Source organism: Rhinopithecus bieti, unplaced genomic scaffold, assembly GCF_001698545.2.
Source record: "Rhinopithecus bieti isolate Rb0 unplaced genomic scaffold, ASM169854v2 scaffold_3734, whole genome shotgun sequence".
NCBI lineage: Eukaryota > Metazoa > Chordata > Mammalia > Primates > Cercopithecidae > Rhinopithecus > Rhinopithecus bieti.
The window spans coordinates 3,365,790-3,386,639 of NW_016804423.1; the positions used below are offsets into that span (position 1 = coordinate 3,365,790).

At 45.1% G+C, this 20,850-nt stretch overlaps 1 protein-coding gene across 1 annotated transcript in view; it reads left to right on the forward strand.

The window, feature by feature from the left end:
- Positions 1–20,850, forward strand: part of COL4A2 (collagen type IV alpha 2 chain) — a 208,468-nt gene that overhangs the window by 108,939 nt on the left and 78,679 nt on the right. The window contains exons 5-6 of the mRNA XM_017868195.1: positions 18,063–18,197; positions 18,282–18,326. Coding sequence (XP_017723684.1) covers positions 18,063–18,197; positions 18,282–18,326 — 180 coding nt within the window. The remainder of the gene's footprint in view (positions 1–18,062; positions 18,198–18,281; positions 18,327–20,850) is intronic.

The following is a 20,850-nucleotide window of genomic DNA, read 5'->3' on the forward strand; positions in this document are numbered from 1 at the left end:
GGTACGCAGAGGTGATTCCAGAGTTAATGCAAGCAAGTAAGGAGGAAGTCCAGAGCCAGGAAGGAGGTGCTGGGAATGCAGAGGAAACGCAGACTCCGGAGACGCTTGGCGGAAAGCCCATTGGAATCAGTGCCCTCCCAGTGCAGTGTGAGGACGAGGGTCAGCAGTGTCTCCCCCATGTCAGGTTCTGAAGCCTGGCTTAAGGGCCTTGCAATTCACTGAGTTAAGGAGCAGAGAAGGAAAGGGGGGTTGTTTCTGTTTTTTGGAGTTTTGCTGAGAGCAAGGTTGGAGGAAATGAGGTAAAAAGTTCAACTTGAAACCTGCTGAGTTTAAAGTATCTCTAGACCCTCTAGACAGAGGCATCCAGGAGGGAGGTAGGAGCCGTCCGCCTCTGAGCGTTCACTGAAGCCGCTTGGTGTGAGTGAGGCATCCCACCTAATGAGTTCAGAGGGAAAGAGAGCAGCAAAACTCCAATGTTCAGCAGAGCAGGAATCAGGAAGGGGCCAGAGGTGTGAGGAGAAACCCAGGCGGGTCTGTGGCCACCAGAGGAACCCATTCCAGGAGGGAGGGAAGGCAGCCATGCTGGGGCCGCAAGGGTCCCCAGGGCGGGGAGGTGCCCTCACAGCTGGGGATGGTGGCGTTGCAGACCCTTGGAGAAGAGTGTCAGGCCAGAAACCAGCTCACCATGGTGTGAATGGCAGGCAGGAAGTGGCTTTGGAATATGTCCAGGTTCTATTTGAATAGAGAAAAATTTCCCCCACAACCATGCTACCCGAAAAGAGAGTGAACCCGCACTCTGGGATGTGAGGGCAGGATAGTTGGCTGCACTGTCCCCAAGTTCTGCCCCTTTTCCCGCTTCTGTCCAATGTGAGAGGTGTTGCCACTGCAGTGTATCCAAAGTTCCGGGCATGCAGAGCCGCCCTCTGGCCATCGTTGGGGTCATGGATCCTTTAGGAGTGAGGAAGCAGAATGTGTTGGTGTGAAAGGCCTTTCATATGGCCGGGCGTGGACACAGAGAGAAAGCTCCAAACATCCTTGCGGCATTGCTCCTGCCTGGCTGAACAGCACGTTCACAGTGAGACAAACTCAGGTCATAATCAGAACAGAAGATCACAACAGCCACATGACATGTGTGCACACACACACACAGGCACACATACACACATGCACACACACATGCACACATATACACATACACACATACACGCACATATACACATGCACACACACAGGCACACACACACACGCACACACACAGGCACACATACACACATGCACACACACAGGCACATATACACATGCACACACACACAGGCACACATACACACATGCACACACACATGCACACATATACACATACATACACGCACATATACACATGCACACACATATATACACACATACACGCACATATACACATGCACATGTATACACATGCACACACATATACACACATATACACATGCACACATATACACACATTCTTGCACAAAAATTTCACAAAAACATCATGGGTAACGATATCTAGGAATAATCTTATTATGAAACTGACCACTCAGGCTGTGGCGGGTAAATCACAATATGGATATTCCAACCCCAAAGAAAGCAAGAATGTACTGTGATCAGCGCAGACCCACCCTAGGTCTCTAGTTTCCCTCTCCCCATAATGCTCCTTGCTGCCTAATGAACCGCGTGCATCTTTGGTGGTCTGCGCTGCTGCCGTTACACCTCTGCAAACACCAAATGCGCAGGAAGCGTATCGGGCGCAGCACGGCTGCACTCAATTGTTGCCTTCTATTTCGTGGATGAAAACTGCTGTTGATTTCTCTTTTAACAAGTGCTGTTGGGAAGAACCAGTGTTCTGGAGGCTGTTTTCCCCTGTGTCATGAGAACAGGGCGCCAGCTGAGTCACTTCTCTGGAATGGACGTTAATGTCACTTGGTTTCCTCTTACCCAGGACCCCAGGCTTCATGTCTGGACAAATGAGCCATGCATTATCTTTCCACCAGACTGAAGAAAGATCAGTTTCTTGCGGTTTGTTGTTCTTTTTTTAATTGCGGATGTCTGTTCAGCATTCGCACAAATAATCCTTCCAAACCGGGGAGTCTTAAGGGGAGCGCAGGATGTCCAGATAGCACCAGCCCTTTGTTAACCGGCGAGATGACAGACAATAACCCCAGCGTGGTGAAACCCAGCCCACACATACACCCCGTCCCGGGGCCAGTGTTAGGGCCATCAAGTGGCCCTGGTAGCCAGTGGCTCCAGGAGCAGCATCAGACACTCGGTGTTACTGTGGACAGTAGCTTTGCACAAATTCCTAGCGAGGTGATTTCCAAAATATTAGATACCTTTAAAGACAGATGAGGAAGACCGGACTGGGATCTGGCTTTTACTGTCCGCCATTTAACCTTCTCACACCAAGCTTCAAGGCAACACAGCGTGAGACATCCATGAGCAAGAAACCAGGCTGTTGAGCCACTCACGGGCCACGTCCCCTGTCCCCTCGCAGGGCTTGCAGTCATCACACTCAAAGTTAGCCCAGGTTTTTCTCTAGGCATTGTTGCCAAGCTTATAATTTCGCATGTTCACAGACAAATGTATGTTTAGATACCTTAGGTTGCTGCTGACATCCTGAGGGTGTCTTCTGGCTGTAAACAAACATAATTCTGATCACTGGGAGACTCTGTTCTCAGATAGCCCCTTGGTGTTCAGTGACATGGACTCCAAGTTCACCATCTGATGTGTGGGCTTCTGCCACTGGCGCTGTCATATGGCACCTCCCTAAAACCTTCCCATTCATACATGGTCCCCGGCACCTGTTCTTTGTCTCCCCTATCTTTCCTTTTCTTCTTGACATCAAATTCGAAGCCACTTACACACCCTTGTGTTTTCTTCATGACAAAATATGTCACTGATGTTACTGTTACATCAGTTTGGTTTCTTCAGAAATCAAAACAGTGACATCTTTCTTCCGTCTGGTGGAAAGATAATCAGAGCTGATTTAACAGTAACGTCAGTTCTTTCCTCGAAAACCCAACCAGGTGATATCAATGAACATTTCCATTTCCAAAATAAAGAAACTGAGGCTCAGGGAAGGGCAGTGACTTGCTTGTGGTCATAGAACTGGCAGAGCTGGGATTCAACCCAGGTCACACTTCAAATCCGGACTCTTCCTTCTTGACCGCACAGGGCTCCAAATCCCGTGAATCCGTGTTTAACTGACCAGTGTTAAATCGCTTCGATTTGTTCACAAACTTGATGGCCACCATTCTGCCCTTTTCTCCTCTCAGCTGCCTTCTTCCCGATGCTCTTAAGCCCTCACTCACTGCCTGTGGGGTCACTGCAGGGACTTCTACCACTGTCTCCCATGTCTCATCCCAGCTCCTCTCTGTGGTCAGCAGCCAGGCCTCCCTACAGGTCTTCTCAGCCACAACAGCCTTCTCCTGAGGAACCTGTACCTCCATGAGGTGGCCTCCTGATTTCCCACAACTCCCCCGGAACACACAGCTCGTCCTCTCCAAGGTCCAGCTAAACGCTGCTTCATAATATGCTTAACCAGCCAACCTTTTTAGCATGCAGAACTCCACAGCTGTTTAGAAAATCTTCCTAATGCAGCCTGTTTTCAACAACGAATCTGTTCAGAGAAGCTAGAGAAAGCATAGGTTATGTCTCAGTATTTCCCAGGAGTGTGTTAATATTTCAGAATATTAGCCTGCAGCTCCAGGGGCCTCCTCTGCACACCTTTTGACCGGCGTTACTAAAAAGTAACAGAAATGACTTGTTTGGTTTTCGCCTTCTTTTTCTACCCATCACTCTGTAGCAGGGAGGGGGATTAATGAGCCATGAAATGGCTACAGTTCACTAGGGTAGGGTTAAAGCAGAGAAGCAATGTTCTTAAATTACCTTTGCAGGACTGTGGCTGGCTTGGTTTTGTATGGATTTCCATGAACCCCAGGCATACATTGTTTATTTTCGCAGACAATTTGTCCATCTGCTTTTGGCTTAATTCCCGCTTCAGGAAGATCAGTGGAAAAGATATATTCAGAATCTAAAGTCAGGTCTGTTCCTTAAGGGAAGTCTGTATGTGGATGACAATGCCCTATGGAACTCTTGAAAAGCCCCATATGAATCCTCTGTTTTATATAGCAGTCGAACGGCCCAGACCTCTCTGTGCCTCAGTTTCCTCACCCATAAAATGGGTACAATGACAGTACCTACCTTGTAGACGTTTGTGAGGACTCCATAGGCTGACTGTTGGAAAGTGCTCCAAACAGTGAACTGCTCTAGAGCCTGAAAATGTCAGCTGCTGTTACAGCTTAGTCCCAACCAGGGGCCAAAGCTAATAACCTGAAACACTATCTCATGGACCTCTGCAATGGGCTGGGTCTAACAGGTCCGCCAGTACACAAATTTGGAACACTTTCCTTTAAGCAAGTCAAAGGGAAGGGAATCGTTGAACAAATCAGTGACTGAGTTTGTTCAACCACCCTGTAGAAAGGAAAATGGAATTCGATGTGCTCTTTTGACATCTTTGGAGCTCTGCAGTCAGGACTTTCCCCATGGGACGTGAGCTCCCCATGACAAATGAGGGAGCTGCCCTCTCTCCCACCGAGATGAGTCACTGTAACCCAAAACAATCTCAAAATCTTTGACATCACTGCCACTTGCAAATCTGTGCCTCCAGCCAAAGGCCGGTGGATGCTACCGCCTGCCACCTCGTGTTCACCACCAGGACTACACGTCACTACGAGTCTGCTGCCCTCATACCCCGGCACAGGAACGGTAAAAAGACCAAACAAAAACGTATCTGTTTTGGACATAAGGTTGAAATCTGATTTTAAAACAGAGACATTCAGTAAGCATTAAACATCTTCCTTTTATAGCTTTCTCACAGACCTGCATTGGCAAACTCACCCCTTTCCTCCATAACCTTTAAGCCCCTGAGTCACAGTAGTTGCCCTGAATTGCTTACGCAGGTCTGGCTTATCACTGACAGTTGTCCTCAAAACACTTGGTTCAAATATTACCAGCACTAAATCTGGAGGAGGGAGTCCTGGCATTCCAGAGCCCTTGCCTCATTTTCTAGTGGGATCCCAGCAGATGGCCTGATTTATCTAATCAGATGCTGAGCGCGGGCCTCACTGACCCAGCCCTCCTTTCCACAAACAAGTCTGGTGGTCTCCTTTTTTATGACTCCACTTGAGAGGCCTGGAAAACATTCTCCCTGATAATGCAGGTGATAAAACCAGATCATCTGGTGGAACGAACAATCAGAAATTCCACTGGGCGGACACAGGGCTTAGAGAAGAGTTGAGATTGTTGATGATGTTTTCCGGCAGATGAAGGTGAATGAAGGAATTGAATGGAGGGTGGGGGGGTCCAAAGGAGAGGGTAAGTCCTCCAGAGCATGAGCTGCTGATGCTCGGCTTCAGAAATTGGGAAGTCATTATAATGGTCAGAAATGTGGTCTAAAAATAGAAGATTCCGTGTGGGAAGAACATGAATTTTGGAGCCAGGCAGAGGGGTAAATAGCAGTGCCATAATGCATGTGCTTAACAGACAGCACATGGAGTGTGTTCTGTGTGTCAAGTCCTGCAAGAGATGCTGGGGACAGAGTGTGAATGTGAGATGGTCCCTACTTCCAAGGGCCTCGCAGTCCCACATGAAATGTAGGTACAGAGATGTAACGTGGCAGTGCCCTGCAGTGTGCCTTGGGGAAGGAGCTCTGGCCGCCTCCTCCAGTTGTGAGGAGGGAAGATGCCCCCAGAGAACCCGTGCTTGAGTCACATCCTCTCGTGCCCTTGAGAGCCGCAGGCAGTGAGGGCTGAGTGTGCCGTGGCCCCCAGGTTCCAGAAAAACTGGCCCAACCGCTAGGCACTCAGACTGGAGCGTGGAGCGCACTGTGCCAGCATGGAAAGGGGTGTGCCAGGGCAGCAGGAGACAAAAAACCCTGACGGCCATGGCGGGGTGGGGTGTGGTGACTGGCAGAGCCTGCAGAGCTGACACGGTGGCTTGGGGGCAAAGCAGACAGGGGTCTCAGAGCACCCCCCCCCCACCTTCCCTTCACAAATGAGACATGAGCCGGCAGTGCTCAGCTGTGGGGAGCAGCCCGGACCGTGACGTGGGACCCTCAGCGTGTGGGACCCTCGGGGTGTGGGAAGCAGGTGTTGCTGCATGCAGAGCACCACTGGGTCCAGGTGCTGTGGGTGAGAGGCTCATCTCTTGGGGCTGTCCCTTCACCTGTCTACGTGAGAATTAGACACACTCTGTGGCTCCCAGACCTGCCTGTGAATCTGAAATGCTTGGGGGCCTTGCTGAAAACATCAGTTCCTGACTGGGTGGTGGCTCATGCCTGTAACCCCAGCACTTTGGGAGGCTGAGGCAGGAGGATGGCTTGAGCCGGGGAGTTTGAGGCTGCAGTGAGCTATGATTATGCCACTGCAGTCCAGCCAGGCAACAGCAAAACCCTGACTCAAAAAATATGTATTACATATATATAAATTTCCTGTCCTTTTGTGGGTCATCAGCATGATGCTGGGGCGTTCACAGTCATGTGTGAGACATGCCTCTCTCAAAACTTGTTAAGATGTCAGCACATGACCCATCTCACGTGAAAAAATTAAAAGAAAAAAACAAGGGGCGGANAAAGTTGCAATATATTTCTGGAAAAGGAGATCCAGATTATAGTACCAATTTGAATTGTTCAACTAGATGATTGCCTAGGGTTGTAATTCATTCAAATTTCACATATAATTACATACATAAGTAGTAGTTCCTTCAAATTAGCAATGCAAACAATGGTTGCATAGAAAAGGCACTGGCATGTTACTTAAGTTTTTAAGCTATATACAATATTCAAAATCATTTGGCATAGATATTTTCTTAACTAGTAAAAAGAAAATGGGAGAAGAAAATAATTATTATTCATTTAGTTTTTTTTATCATGGGCCATTTTTATGAAGACACTTTTTCTATGTTTTTTATGTAATCCTCACGACTCCACTGTGAAATTAGTTTTATTATGATTATTTTTAAAAAGAGAAAAGTTAGACTGAGAGATACGAAGTAATTCACTCAAGGTTACAGAGCTGGGAAGTGACCAAGCTGTAATTCCCAATCAAGTCCTTTCTACTCTTAAACTCATTTTCTACCTACTGTGTTGGATTTAGCAAGCACATAGTCATTTCTCAAGGTTTTTTTTGTTTTGTTTTGTTTTGTTTGTTTGTTTGTTTGTTTTAAGAGATGAGGTCAAGCATTGTCCAATAATAAAAAAAAAAAAAAAAAAAAAAAAAAAAGAAGGGTTTTTTAAAATAAAAAAAAAAAAAAAAAAAAAAAAAAAAAAAAAAAAAAAAAAAAAAAAAAAAATTTATAATATTTTAAAAAAAAAAAAAAAAAGAAAAAAACAAGCAAAAGAAAATACATATGTAAATTCTTCCCAGGCTCCTTCCCTTGATTCCCAAACTGCTAGACCAGAAAATTCACAAGGTATGAAACTCCCCGTAGTTGGTACTTTGGCGGCCAGCCCAGGCCAGTCCTGGGACAGGGACCACTTCAGAACGATCACCCAGAACCCTGTTAAAATGCAGGACAGGAGAAGGCCCAAGCGCCCTGATTGCTAATGAGCCCCCAGGTGACTCTCAAGCTGCTGACCCCCAATCTCTCTCAGACACCCGAGATGCTCTCTGAGGTCCCTTCGAAGTCCAACATTTTATGAAGCCTTTGGGAAAGTAATCAGTTACCAATGGCAAAGAGTGGAGATGTAAATGTGAAAAGTGATACTATCTTGGTCTAATTTCAAATGGCTATCACTGTCTATAATCCATAAGACTCTTGCTAGGGAATGAGGCTCATGTTTGCGTATTAAGGAAGACAAAGGTTGTTTTTGTATCATAATGTATGAGAAAGAAATATATATTTTTTTTGAGACGGAGTCTCGCTCTGTCGCCCAGGCTGGAGTGCAGTGGCCGGATCTCAGCTCATTGCAAGCTCCGCCTCCCGGGTTCACGCCATTCTCCTGCCTCAGCCTCCCGAGTAGCTGGGACTATAGGCGCCCGCCACCTCGCCCGGCTAGTTTTTTGTATTTTTTAGTAGAGACGGGGTTTCACCGTGTTAGCCAGGATAGTCTTGATCTCCTGACCTCGTGATCCGCCCGCCTCGGCCTCCCAAAGTGCTGGGATTACAGGCTTGAGCCACCGTGCCCGGCCAAGAAAGAAATATTCTTTTATCCAAAATAAAATGAATCCATACTCTAGGTAAGAACTTTGGAGCCGTGTTTCTCTTTAGTTTCTGTATGGTAGAATTTTTTTTGTTAATTATCTTTTTCCCCTGTCTTTCGGTAGCAGCAACACGCTGGGTGAATCTCAAATGCATTGTGCAAGTGAAAGGAGCCAGGCTCAAGACTGCACACTGTATGGTTCTATTTCTGTGAGTGTCTAGAAAAGGCAAACTACATGGAGGGAGAAACATGAGGGATGGACCGAGGTTTGGAGAAGGGAGCATTTGATGACAAAGGGGCGGCACCCAGAATGTGGGTTGATATGGAGCTTTTCTGTCTCTTGCTCATAATAGTGGTGGTTACACAACTCTGCATTTATTAACAACACACCAAATAACACACCAAAAATGTGAATTTTATTGTGTGTAAATTAAAAGATAAAATATTTTTTAAAGGAGTAAGAAAACGAAGTCAAAATAAAATAACAGATAAGTAGGCAGTAGCCAAAGGAGAAGGAGGACAATGGTGGTTATCAAGCATTTTCTAACAACAGAAAAGGTGGAGTTCTATTTCAAGTGTGTCCTATTCAGGAACATTTCAAATAAAGATAAGAGGGGGAAAAAGCAGTACATCACAGCCAGTTCAAACCCCCTCCCCATGCCCACCGCTCCACCCTTGGCTCATAACCTTGTTTCTTAGTTGGCCAATGTGGTGTTTGCTTGTTTTATCATAGCAGAACCAATTCAATATAATGCTGACTTCAAGAATGTTTTTCTCTCATATATATAGACTGCTTTTCAGTCTAAATGCAAAATAGATACAACTTTTGGTCCTGTCCTTGGGCTGTGCCACAGATACTGAGCAGTCACCCTGGAAGACAGGCGGCCTGCTTGCTCAGCTCACCAAGAGCCCGCCTTTGGAAGGCTGCCCACACACCTTTCCTCTCTGCTTCCACCTGGGGCAGCCTGCGGGGCTGTTAGCTGCTTACTACCTGCAGAGGCGCATGGGGTAATGACAGGCACATGGTGCAATGGGAGCACACCATCTCGGCCGTGAGTCATGCCATGCTCTTGGGTGTGAAGATGACCTAAGAATACCAGGAAAATATTGGCACGTGCAGTTGGCACATGAAAATTAGTAACCCGCGAGTGAGGTCATCAGTATAGACAATTAACTCTTGTAATTGCCAGTCATCATGTAATCCTGGTAGCTCAGTAGTTGTCCCCTATGCTAATTGTCACTCTCTAACCATGTAAGTGGAGGCCACCGCCACAGCATCCGTTACTTCTTCCACGCTGTGTGAGGGTGATGCTCTGAGCATTGAAACACTGCATGTCAGTGGTGCTAAATTCGAAAGAGTGTTTCATGCCCATTCGAGTCCTGACAGCCAAAGCTCTCTGCACATGGAACCTGTGACTCCAGAATCTGCTTCCTCCTGGCCCCTTCCTCAGGTGCAGTCTGGGCTCAGGGCCCTGAATTCATCCACAATCAGACTCCAAGACTTCTTAGAGGACAGGCAGGCTTAGGAAATCACGTCAGTCTATTACACAATGATTCACATTTAGGCAAATGAAATGTCTTTATTGCTAAAAGCACAGAGGTAATAAAAGGCTTTCCCAGAAAATCAACTTTTCCCAACACATGCCAGGTAAAATCATATCCAGACTAGAAAAAGTTTGGGCTAAAAGCCATTGAGCACAACTGCCCATGTGCTGCCTATTTTTAGAATAAGAAGCAGGGGTTTTCAGATACTGATACTATGGGTAGGGAAGACGAGATCATCCACTTTTTATCTGCTTTAAAATGTACACCTACCCCAGTCAAATCATTTCAGATAAAACTATATAACAGCATCTTAGATTATAGGTGGTACCTTCTGGGATCTGAAAATTTGTCTATGGAGATAAAGCATGACAGAAACCAGTGGCTTCCCAGACTTCGCCTTCACTCCTGAATCTAATTCTGTCCTGACCCACTTTCAGTTCTCCTGCCCTGTGGGCTGTGCCCCAGACAGTTCTCGAAATTTCTGTCGGGATCACCGTCATACCACATTCCGAGCAAGGAAAGCTAGGTCTTCAGATTACTTCCCTGGCAGACTTTTTTTTTGGGGGGGGGGGACAGAGTCTCACTCTTATCACCAGGCTGGAGTGAGTGGCGCGATCTCGGCTCACTGCAAGCTCCGCCTCCCGGGTTCACACCATTCTCCTGCCTCAACCTCCCAAGTAGCTGGGACTACAGGCGCCCGCCGCCACACCTGGCTTATTTTTGTATTTTTAGTAGAGACAAGGTTTCACCATGTTGGCCAGTGATCCGCCCACCTCAGCCTCCCAAAGTGTTGGGATTACAGGCGTGAGTCACCCCGCCTGGCCCCTGGCAGACATTTTTAAAAAGCATTCGGCTAGACGGTTTTTTCCAAATGTCACTTTAAAGGTTGTACACGCTCCTTCCTTTTCTAACTGTTCTGTATCGCGTAAGCTCACTTGCAGGAATACCTGGAAGGGACATAATCTCGGCCACCGGGCAACATGCCTGTGATGTCACGGTTTGTCTTCTTCATCTTTGCCTTTACTCAGCTCCTCTTTTGTTGGTTTCTTTTTAGGTCAAGGTTATTGAGGCATAATTGACATACAAGTCATTGAATATTGGCAAATGTATACAGCCATAGAACCACCAGAATCATACCCTAGAGCAGGTCCGTTACCCCAGAAACTTTCCTTGTACTCTCTCAGTCCCTCCCCTCCACCTCCAGCCCTGGCAGCCACTCATCTGTTTTCTGTCTTTAGTTTTGCCTTTTCTAGAACGTCATAAAAATAGCATCAGACAGTAAGTAGCATTTTGTGTCTGGCTTCCTTCACATAGCAGAATGCCTTTGAGATTCAGCTTTACTGCTGCACACATCGGGCACTTTGTTCTTTTTTATTGCCGAATAGCAATCCCAGGAGTAAGCTAATTTAATAAAACCAGGATGAACATTCTCATACGGGTCTTGGTGTGGACATAGGCCTTCATTTCTCTTAGGTATATACCTAGGAGTGGGATTGCTGGGTTCTGTGAACTTTAGAAGAAACTGCCAAACTGTCTTCCGAAGAGGCTGCACCCTTTTGCCTTCCGGCCGGCAGCCAATGGAATTCAAGGTGTGCCATCCTTCCCAGCTCTTGGCGTGGCCCCTTTTTCTGTGTATATTCACCATTTTAGTCCATCACAGTTACAGCTCTCTGTGGATTTAATTTGCTTTTCCCTAATGACCACTGAAGTTTAGCATCTTTTCATGTGTACAACTTCTTTGGTGAAGTGTCTGCTCAAATCTTTTGCCAGATTTTGCAGTTGGGTTGTTCATTTCTTTAGTATTGAGTTTTGAGAGTTCTTTATATGTTCCGGAAGAAGTTGTTTATCAGATATGTGTTTTGCAAATATGTTTCCCAGTCTGTCCCCTGCCTTTTTATTTTTAACAGTATCTTTTGACAATCAAACCTTTTTAACCTAGCCAACTTTTTCTTTTATAGGTTGCAGTCTTCGTGTCTTATCTAAGAAACCTTTGCCTAATCCAGACTCACAAAGATTTTCCCCTGTGTTTTCTTCTAGAAGCAATATAGCTTTAGCTCTTACATTTAGGTCCATTTTGAGTTAAGTGTCTGCATATCAAGTGACATAAAGGTGAAGGTGAAGGTGTGTTTCTTTACATGTGGATGTTATTTACTTTGTATTGACACTAGTGCTACAGTCTGCATCAAATAATTTTGGAGGGCAGAAATTCTAAGGGTCCATATCATTCTACCTCATATAACTGAAATTCTTAATAAATAGTACCCAGGGGTGGGACAAATGTTTTATATACTAAATAAGAAGATAGAGATAGAAGGTGTCCAATTTAACCTCAGCTCTGTGTTGCATGGAATAGGCTGCTGATAGCTGTCTGTGTAATATACTGTACAAATACTAGCCTTTACATTATTATTACCTTGGAACATGCTACTAATTTCTTCTTGCCAGGGTAGTCTAAAAATTGCTCGGAAATGCTAACTCACCATCCTTAAGAACAATGAATATTTCTAAATTGTGGCTGGTGGAATTATTTTTCTAGAGCCTAAAAGTAGTCCTTTCTGCCTTTTGGGACATTTTACATATTTCAAATGTGTGGCAAAGAGCTCACAGAAATTAACTAGGCCTTAGGTTGGAATCCCCGGAGGATCACCAGGAATTGCAGCCTTGGACAGGCCTTGAAGGTCTGGAACACACTGCGGAAGGGAGGGAGGGTCCGCCCTGGGGAATGGAGAGGATATGGGCGTCTGCTGGGCGCCAGTGCCCATAAAAGGTGAGACAGGAAGAGTCCGCTTAGGAAGGAGAAGGGATTTCCTACTATTCAGATTTCGGCTGGTAAGTCATGAAAAGCTCATTCTTATTCTACCGGTAAAATACTGTACTGTAGATTAAAAATCCTGATGTGTAGTGAAGCAAGTGTTATCCTAGGCAACATTGTTTTTATCCTTCTCGGATAAATGAAACTCTTTCTACTCCCTTACCCAAGGCATATTTTAAGGTTAATGACCAATGAATGGAAACCACAGGGTTGTGTGATGTGGGGCCCTGACGAATCATCCATCTGTCCACCTTTGTTGAAGTCTGAAGCCGTAGAGCTACACTGCATGTGCCCGTATCTGAACATCTTTTGCCTCTTTTCTCCGAAGTGAAATTCCCCGATTCATGAATGCTGGAGTGTCAGGACCCTGAGCGCATTCTCTCCACAGTCGTGGTATTTGAGTAATGTGGGTTCAAGTCTGGATTTGTTGTCTCCGCCTTTTCAGACTGCAGCTTCCAAAACCAACCCGGATGTCCCATGTGCGCTCCAGCCATGACTTCAGACAGGGAAAAGACATGTGCAACCCCCCCATCCTCACAGTAATCAAAATGGATTCTGTCTTGTAGATATCACTGAAGTATAAGGCCAAGACTGATTTAATTAGAAATAATATTTAACCCACATAAATACTATGTGTTCCTCTGCATGACCCAGTAAGCCAGACCTTTCTACTGAGCTCCAACTCCACGCTTAAGAGGTTTTTCTTATTGAAAGTCACCTATCTCTTCCCTCAAGAATGCCAGGATGGAGGTTATGGTGGTCTCGTGCGGTGGTTCTCAAACTTTTATATACCAAGGAGTCTCCTGGGGATCAGTTCAAATGTGGATTTGGGAGTTCTGGGGCCAGGCCTGAGACTCTGCATTTATAGCAAGCCCCCAGGTGACACTGACACAGACCTCCCTTGGAGCAGCAAGGGCCTGGTGGAATCAGCCAGCTCCCCAGAGCTGAGTGCACCCCGGCCAGCCCTGACACTGGTCCCATCTGAGCCCCTGTCCTCTCTCCTCTCCACTAGAGTTCATGTCACTGCATGAAGTTGCCATGGAGATAAAATGAGAGAAACCATGTTTAAAACTTGTAACAACACATCATCTCACAAGATACAAACAGTTAAACGATACTGTTCATTATCCTGCTTCCTAGGAAGTAGTACCTTTACATGGTCTGGTGGTGGGATCAGGGCGGGGGACAGGGGACATGACATTACCACTCTGGTCCACAGCGTCTGCTGGCTTCTGAGAAGCACTTTGTGGAAATATTTTTCTCAAGGATGTTGCAGGAATATTAGGAGCTTTAGAAATTTTGAAGCTTTTGAGATTTATGCACAGACGTTTAAACTAGACTCTTTTCACTTTCTGGGAGTAATTTTATTTTAATGTCACTTATCACAAAAGGAAAGAAAGAGATGAAAATAACTTTTCCCATTGGGACTTTCTGACTGAGGATAGAAGTTGATAAGGACGATGATTAGCACAAAGGAAAACCCTTGGCATGTACCTGGTCCTCCCAGCTGCTCTTTATAGACGCACCACACTTCCTTAGTGGGCAGGAAATCCTGGGGAAAAGCTCCATCCTGATGACCAAGAGTGGCCTCCTCGGGCCACGCTGTAAATGTCCATTTAATCCCAGCAATGCAGGCTTTGCATTGTGCACAGCGGTGAGGGCTCCATCTGGGAGGACTAAGGTCTAACTCACATTCTGTCCAGGCTCTTCCCAGCCCTCTCTCCGCGGGGAAGCTGGATGGAATTCTGTGAAATGTCCCGTCTCCTCAGAAGCTCAGGATGGACTGCTTAGGAGTGATGCCATCTTAACACTCACTAGAATGGCTATAGCCCAAAAAATGGAAAATCACAAGTACTGGTGAGGATACAGAGGACTTGGAACCTTTGCACATTGCTGGTGGGAATGTAAAAGTGTGCAGTCAGTGTGGAAAAAGAAATTTAGTGATACTTGTGCACACATATTTACAGCAGCACTATTTAGCAATTCCACTCCTAGGAACACACCCGAAAGAATTCAGAACAGAGACTCAAGCGGTCACTCATACACACATATTCACAGCAGCACTATCCACAGTAGCCAAAAGATAGACACCACAGATGTCCAGGAACAAATGAATGAACCCATTGTGGTCTATCTGTACAGTGGAATATTATTCAGCCATCAGTGAATGAGGTCATGAATCCCAAAAACATGACCACTGAAAGAAGCCAGACACAAAAGGTCACACATCGTATGATTGATTCTATTTATCGGTAAATCCGTAGAGACAGAAGGCAGAGTGGTGGTTGCCAGGGGCTGGGAGGAAAGGGAATGAATGGGGAGTGATTGATTAATGGGTTTGGGACTTCCTTTTGGGGTGAGGAAAATGTTTTGGAACTACATAGAGGTGGTGGCTGCACAACATGGTGAATGTATTAAAAGCCACTGAGTTGTATCTTTTAAAATGGTTAGCTTTATGTTAAGTGAATTTCACTTCAGTAAAAAGAAAAGGTTACAGCATGCTCCAGAAAAGGAAAGACTAGAGTTTTTTATTCCAAAGTCAGACTCCCTAACCAAGAAATAAAGATGAGAAAGGAGTTTACTGACAGTGAAAGGAAAATGAGTACATGATGTGGTTAGCCACTTTCCCCCATCAAAGGGAATTGAGGAACGGTTAACGAATGCAGATAAGAATGTGGTTTTTATCAATAAGACGTGCATATTTCCATTTTGGTTAGTAGCAGATGTTCTCTTTGAGTTGGCTGTATGAAATAATCCCACTGGTCACTGCTGCTTGTTTGGTTGGCTAAAAAATAATAATCCCACTGGATAGATATGTAGTTTATGGGCAGTAAAAGTTAACAGTCCCGATAAGAAACATTTTATCCCCCAGAAGACAGCCGGTAGACACTAACAAACTGCAAGCCTCAACATAGTGAGGGGAATGTAGAGCTTCATGGCAAAGTATGTAATCTTAAGAAGGTTATAGTCTAGCATAGCCACAAACTAAACAAAAATGAGCACCACTGGGAAGGACCCACAAAAGTTGGAATCAAAACATGCTTTGTTCCCAAACTTACAACAAATGTCGGGTAGGAAACCACTAAGCGTTGGAGATAGGACGAGCCTGGGATATCGTACGTCCAGGGCCAGGGCCACCCATCTTCCATGAGTCTCCTCACCTAGGTAGAAAGACAGTGGCAATAGCTTCCACTGTAGAATGTTCTCCAAAGACACTAAAGTGCCCAGGCTTCACTATGACTTAGGAGGCCTGAGATCAGGCTGCCCGAGGTGACTACTGATGTGGCATTGACGGGACCCCTCTGGGACACATGGAGGGTAGAGGAGAACCCACCGTCTCTAAAACTCTGACTTCATTCCAGATCAGGTTGCCCTGTGGGAGATTTCCCAGCTCCCCTTGGTTTGAGGGGACAGGGGTCCCAAGATTCAGGATACATCATCTTCCATCCACAGCCTTAATCTGCGTGGTTAGTTTCCACCCCAAAAAGTCGTCTGAACTACTTCCCCAGATGCCTGGGGTCTCACATCTCAAGGAATTGCCAGTTAGGAACCATAATGAATTTGGAGATGAGATCTCCCCACACCCCTCCATGCTCCTGCCTCGATGACATTAACATTGTACCCTGGGCTGCGTTTTTAAGTTCCCATTTCACTTCAACTGTGTGGATTGCTGAGAATGGCATTATGAACATTCTGTGAAGACAGACACTTCTCAGCTGAACAGTTTACGCAGGAAAAATTACCTGGAGGCAACAGAAGAAAAGCCTAGAAAAATGGCTCAAGTCCCCCTCAATCTCAGGGTGAGACAGGAATTTGACATCTCATAGCAAATGGGGCTTGGCAGGTAAAGGTGCCATGTGATGAATCAACAGCAGACTCATTCGTCGCAAGAGGAAATCAGGACATACATTTTTTTAAGTTTGGGCTAGCCTGTAAAATGTTAAAAAGGACTATAATACAATAGTTAGTTCCATCCATAGGAGAGACAGAACTCTCCCTCCCCTCTTTTCTAATTTTAAAACATTTTATTGTGGTAAATTTATTTTAATTTTTTTAATGTAACATTTAAAATTTTTTGTTAAAATATATGCATAAAAATTTATGCATAAAAATATGCATACGTCCTCGCCTGTGAGTGGCAGCTGAACAATGTGAACCCATGGACAGGGGAGGGGAACACCACACCCCGGGGCCTGTGGGCGGGTTGGGGGGAGGGAGAGCATCAGGACAAACAGCAAATACAGGGTGGGCTTAACACCTAGGTGATGGGTTGATATTTTATTGTGTTAAGTTCCAGGGTACTAATAAAATAGTAACATCGTGGTTACCCTTTGGGTCATAGTGACGTGTCTGATTCAGTGGCATTAAGTTCTTTCATGTTGTTGTGCAGCCTTCACCACCAATCCATCTCCAGAACTTTCTCATCTTCCCAAACCGAAGCTCTGTCCTCATGAAACACTGACTCCCCCTGCCCCTCTCGGCCCGGCCGGCAGCCCTCATTCTACTGTCTGTCTCCGTGGATTTGACTGTTCTAGGGACTGCATCTAAGGGGACTGTATACAGGACTTGTCCTTTCGTGACTGGCTCATTTCACTCAGTACAGAGTCCTCAAGGTTCTTCCGTGTCACAGCTGAGGTGACTACTTCCTTCCTCTTTAAGGGCTGAGTGCTGTTCCATTGTATGGGTGTCTGTCCATTGTTGGACACTTGAGTGCTTTCCACCTTTTGGCTGTTGTGGATCACACTGCCGTGCACAGAGCGTGCCAGTGCTAGCCCCTGCTTTCTACATACCCAGAGGTGGAATCGTGGGACCCTGTAGTGATTCTCTTTTGTAGTGTGTTAAGGAGCCACCAGAGTGTTTTCCAAAGCAGCTACACCATTTCACATTCCCACCAGCAGCACACAGAGGTTCTGATTTCTCCACATCCTCACAAATACTTACAATTTTGCTTTTTTTTTTAATAATAGCCATCCTATTTAGTTTGGACAAACATTTTTATATGTTTCAGATGCTCTTTTTTTCCCTCTGTGTGAACGAAAGGAGAGATTAACCACTTAAACATCTGAGGGTCATTTTGATATCTGAATGCAATATACATTTCCACACCTACTGTATGCATTATATTGAGGAAAACAGAGATAAAATTGTAGAAACTCATTTGGAAAATTTTTTATACTGAAAAGGCCTTAAAAAAAAAAACCCAAATAAGTTAATTATTTCATCCCAACCCAGTATTATCATTTCACAATGACGTGACTTTAGAAATTTTGGATAATTTTTTTCCCACATTCCGTATTTTCTCTTCTTAAACTCTATGACTTCTTTTGTTAGCTATCATGGCAGTAGATGGTGGTTTACATATAATGTTCCCTCTAGATTATAACTCTTTAAAAACAAACAAACAAAAAAGTAGTTTTGAAAGTAACCATAACTGATCATGAGTATTTACTGTGATTAATTGAGGAAATTGAACCTATGTTGTTCCCACAGGGTCAGCCTGGGCCAGTGGGGCCCCAGGGGTACAATGGGCCACCAGGATTACAAGGATTCCCAGGACTGCAGGGACGCAAAGGAGACAAGGGTGAAAGGGGAGCCCCCGGAATAACAGGACCCAAGGGCGACGTGGTACGCACCGCTGTTGTGTTCCCCTGGCCTCGTGAGGGTGGCGGGTATCTCAGCCGTGGTTACTTTCATTTGCTTTCTCCATAGGGAGCAAGAGGCGTTTCTGGATTCCCTGGTGCCGATGGAATTCCTGTAAGTTTTATGGAAGATTGGAATTGTAAATCGTTGCGTGCATTCTAGGCAATACATTTGTGACTTAAAGAAACATTTTGAATGAGACCTCCTTTTTTGTTTATAACATAAAACGTGTGGGGGCTATACGTGCATATTCTCCCCACAGAATTCAGTCAGACAGTGAACAAATTGTTTGCTTTGTATAGGTCCTTACAGACTTGGCTTCAGAATTGAGACCACTTTACTAAACTGCGCATTGTTTGGGAATAAAAAGCTAGAGTGCTATCCAGATATATGCCCTAAAGAGCCAGTCTTGCGATCTCGTTTGAACTATAGAGCAACCTGCATATAAAGTCGTTCAGCCAAGAGCATGGGCAGAATGAAGCCCTGCTGAGCATTTGTGCAGCTTCTCAAGTTCTTTACAGCAACCTCACGTAAAACGAGAAAAAGAAAAGACATGGTTTGTTCATGAGAAAAATCTCAAAATGCAATAAATTGTGTTTTTATAACCTAGTTTACTTTACTTCTTGTGGCATAAAAAAAATAAACAAAACAGCCTGACTCACAGGGACCCACAAGCAGATTTCCCAGGGCTGGCTTCCTGGCCAGACCTGACCTCAGGGATCAATGTGTTTATCACACGTTCTGTCCCGCCTCCCATCCGGCTACTGCTGTGGTTCTGAGACATCTGCTCCACAAACCTCATACATATACACAGATGTGTGTGCCCATGTCCTGCAGAGGCAGGTTCTGTATCCCCACACACGCACACGCACACGCACAGGGACAGAGACTCCATTCCCAGGCTGCACGAGTAGGGCCATGCCTTGCAGAAGAGAAGGAGGGAATGAGTGAGTGGGGGGCAGTCCCAGAGAACTCATGCGTTTCCATCAGATCTTTAGTCCCACTGTCAAGGAGACATCTGCAGAGCAGGAGGAGAGAGGGCAAAATAGAGGAAGTCGCATTTGCCAAGACAAGAGCTGTAAGCCAGTGATCTCGGGGTCACCTGAACGGTGGGCTCAGACAGACACCTGGGTTCACACAGCCCTGAACAAATAAGGACATAATGTTCACATCAGTCAGAATCTTGAGAAATGGACAGACATTAAGAATCTGCACCTTCCAAAGATTAAACAAATTAGGAAAGTATTTTCACATGAATGGTCTGAATCTGAATCACACATTTTTAAACTACTCTTGAACTCTTTAGTGTCTTTTAGTTTTGTCTCCAGCTGAAATCTGAGTTATAATGGAGTGACGTTATGGAAAGCAATTGCAACTCATCTGTACCAGGTTTCCTTCATGTTTCCACCTTATCCTCATTTAATATCAGAGGCAAATGTCTCGCAAACTAGGGAGGAACTAATCATAATTGGGAGGAATGATTGTGGTTAGCAGGTGAGGACCATTTTCTACAGAACCTGCTGCTCAAAGGATCCAGTCTCTCTTAACTGCAGAACTCTGATACTACAAATTAACATAAATGTCACTTGCCATAAGTCATCAGTTAATGAATGTAGAGTTTGAGGGACTTGGATCATTTTAGCTGATAAGAAGTTATATATAAGAAGTGATATGCAGTAAAATCTTAGAGTGGTCTCATATCGCAGAGTATCTAATTGGATGTTCAGCAGAGACAGACATTTAACTCAATGGAACTGAAATTTTTCTTTGAAGCACAATTTCAAACTAAGATTAAATTGACATGCCATTTCAAATAACTTAGATCAGTTCTAAGCAAGTAAGAAAGACCAACAGCAGACAAATAATAGAGAAGAATTTAAACGTTACAGTTCATTTTAAGCAAAAGCATTACAGAATACTAGAAATCTGGAGCAGAACATGTGGAGAGCTGTTTTCTCAAGCTGAAGTGCAAGGGCCCCTTATGTCTTTATTTCAAGGGCCACTAGAGTGCCTCTGCAAACAGATTGAGAAGCTGCCCACAAATGGGGATTCCTCTGGCTCACCAGAGCGTTTTACTGAAGCCCTTCAGATCTCTCATCTGATGGTACCAGTTCAACCAATGGCTGTGGACATCGGAAGCAAAGAGATGTGCAAATAAAAGTTCTACTTTTTTATTGTATTTCTTAATATCATTAAGGTTACAGCACTGTATGTAGGATTGGTTGTGTGGGGTTTTCAAAGGTTTGTTTGTTGTGTTTTGTTTTGTTTTGAGACAGGGTCTTGTTCTGTCGCCCAGGCTGGAGTGCAGTGGTATGATCTTAGCTCACTGCAACCTCTCCCACCTGCTCAAGCAGTTTTCATGGCTCAGCCTCCCGAGAAGCTGGGATTACAGGTGCATGCCACCATACCTGGCTAATTTTTGTATTTTTGTAGAGACAGGGTTTCACCATGGTGGCCAGGTTGGTCTCGAACTCCTGGCCTCAAGTGATCTGCCTGCCTCAGCCTCCCAAAGTGCTGGGATTACCGGTATGAGCCACTGCGCCAAGTTTGTTTCTTTATCTTGACATTTTCCAGATTCCTCAAAGTAAATATAAAAGACATCCCAGTGATCTCAAAAATCACTCTGGAGGCCGGGCAC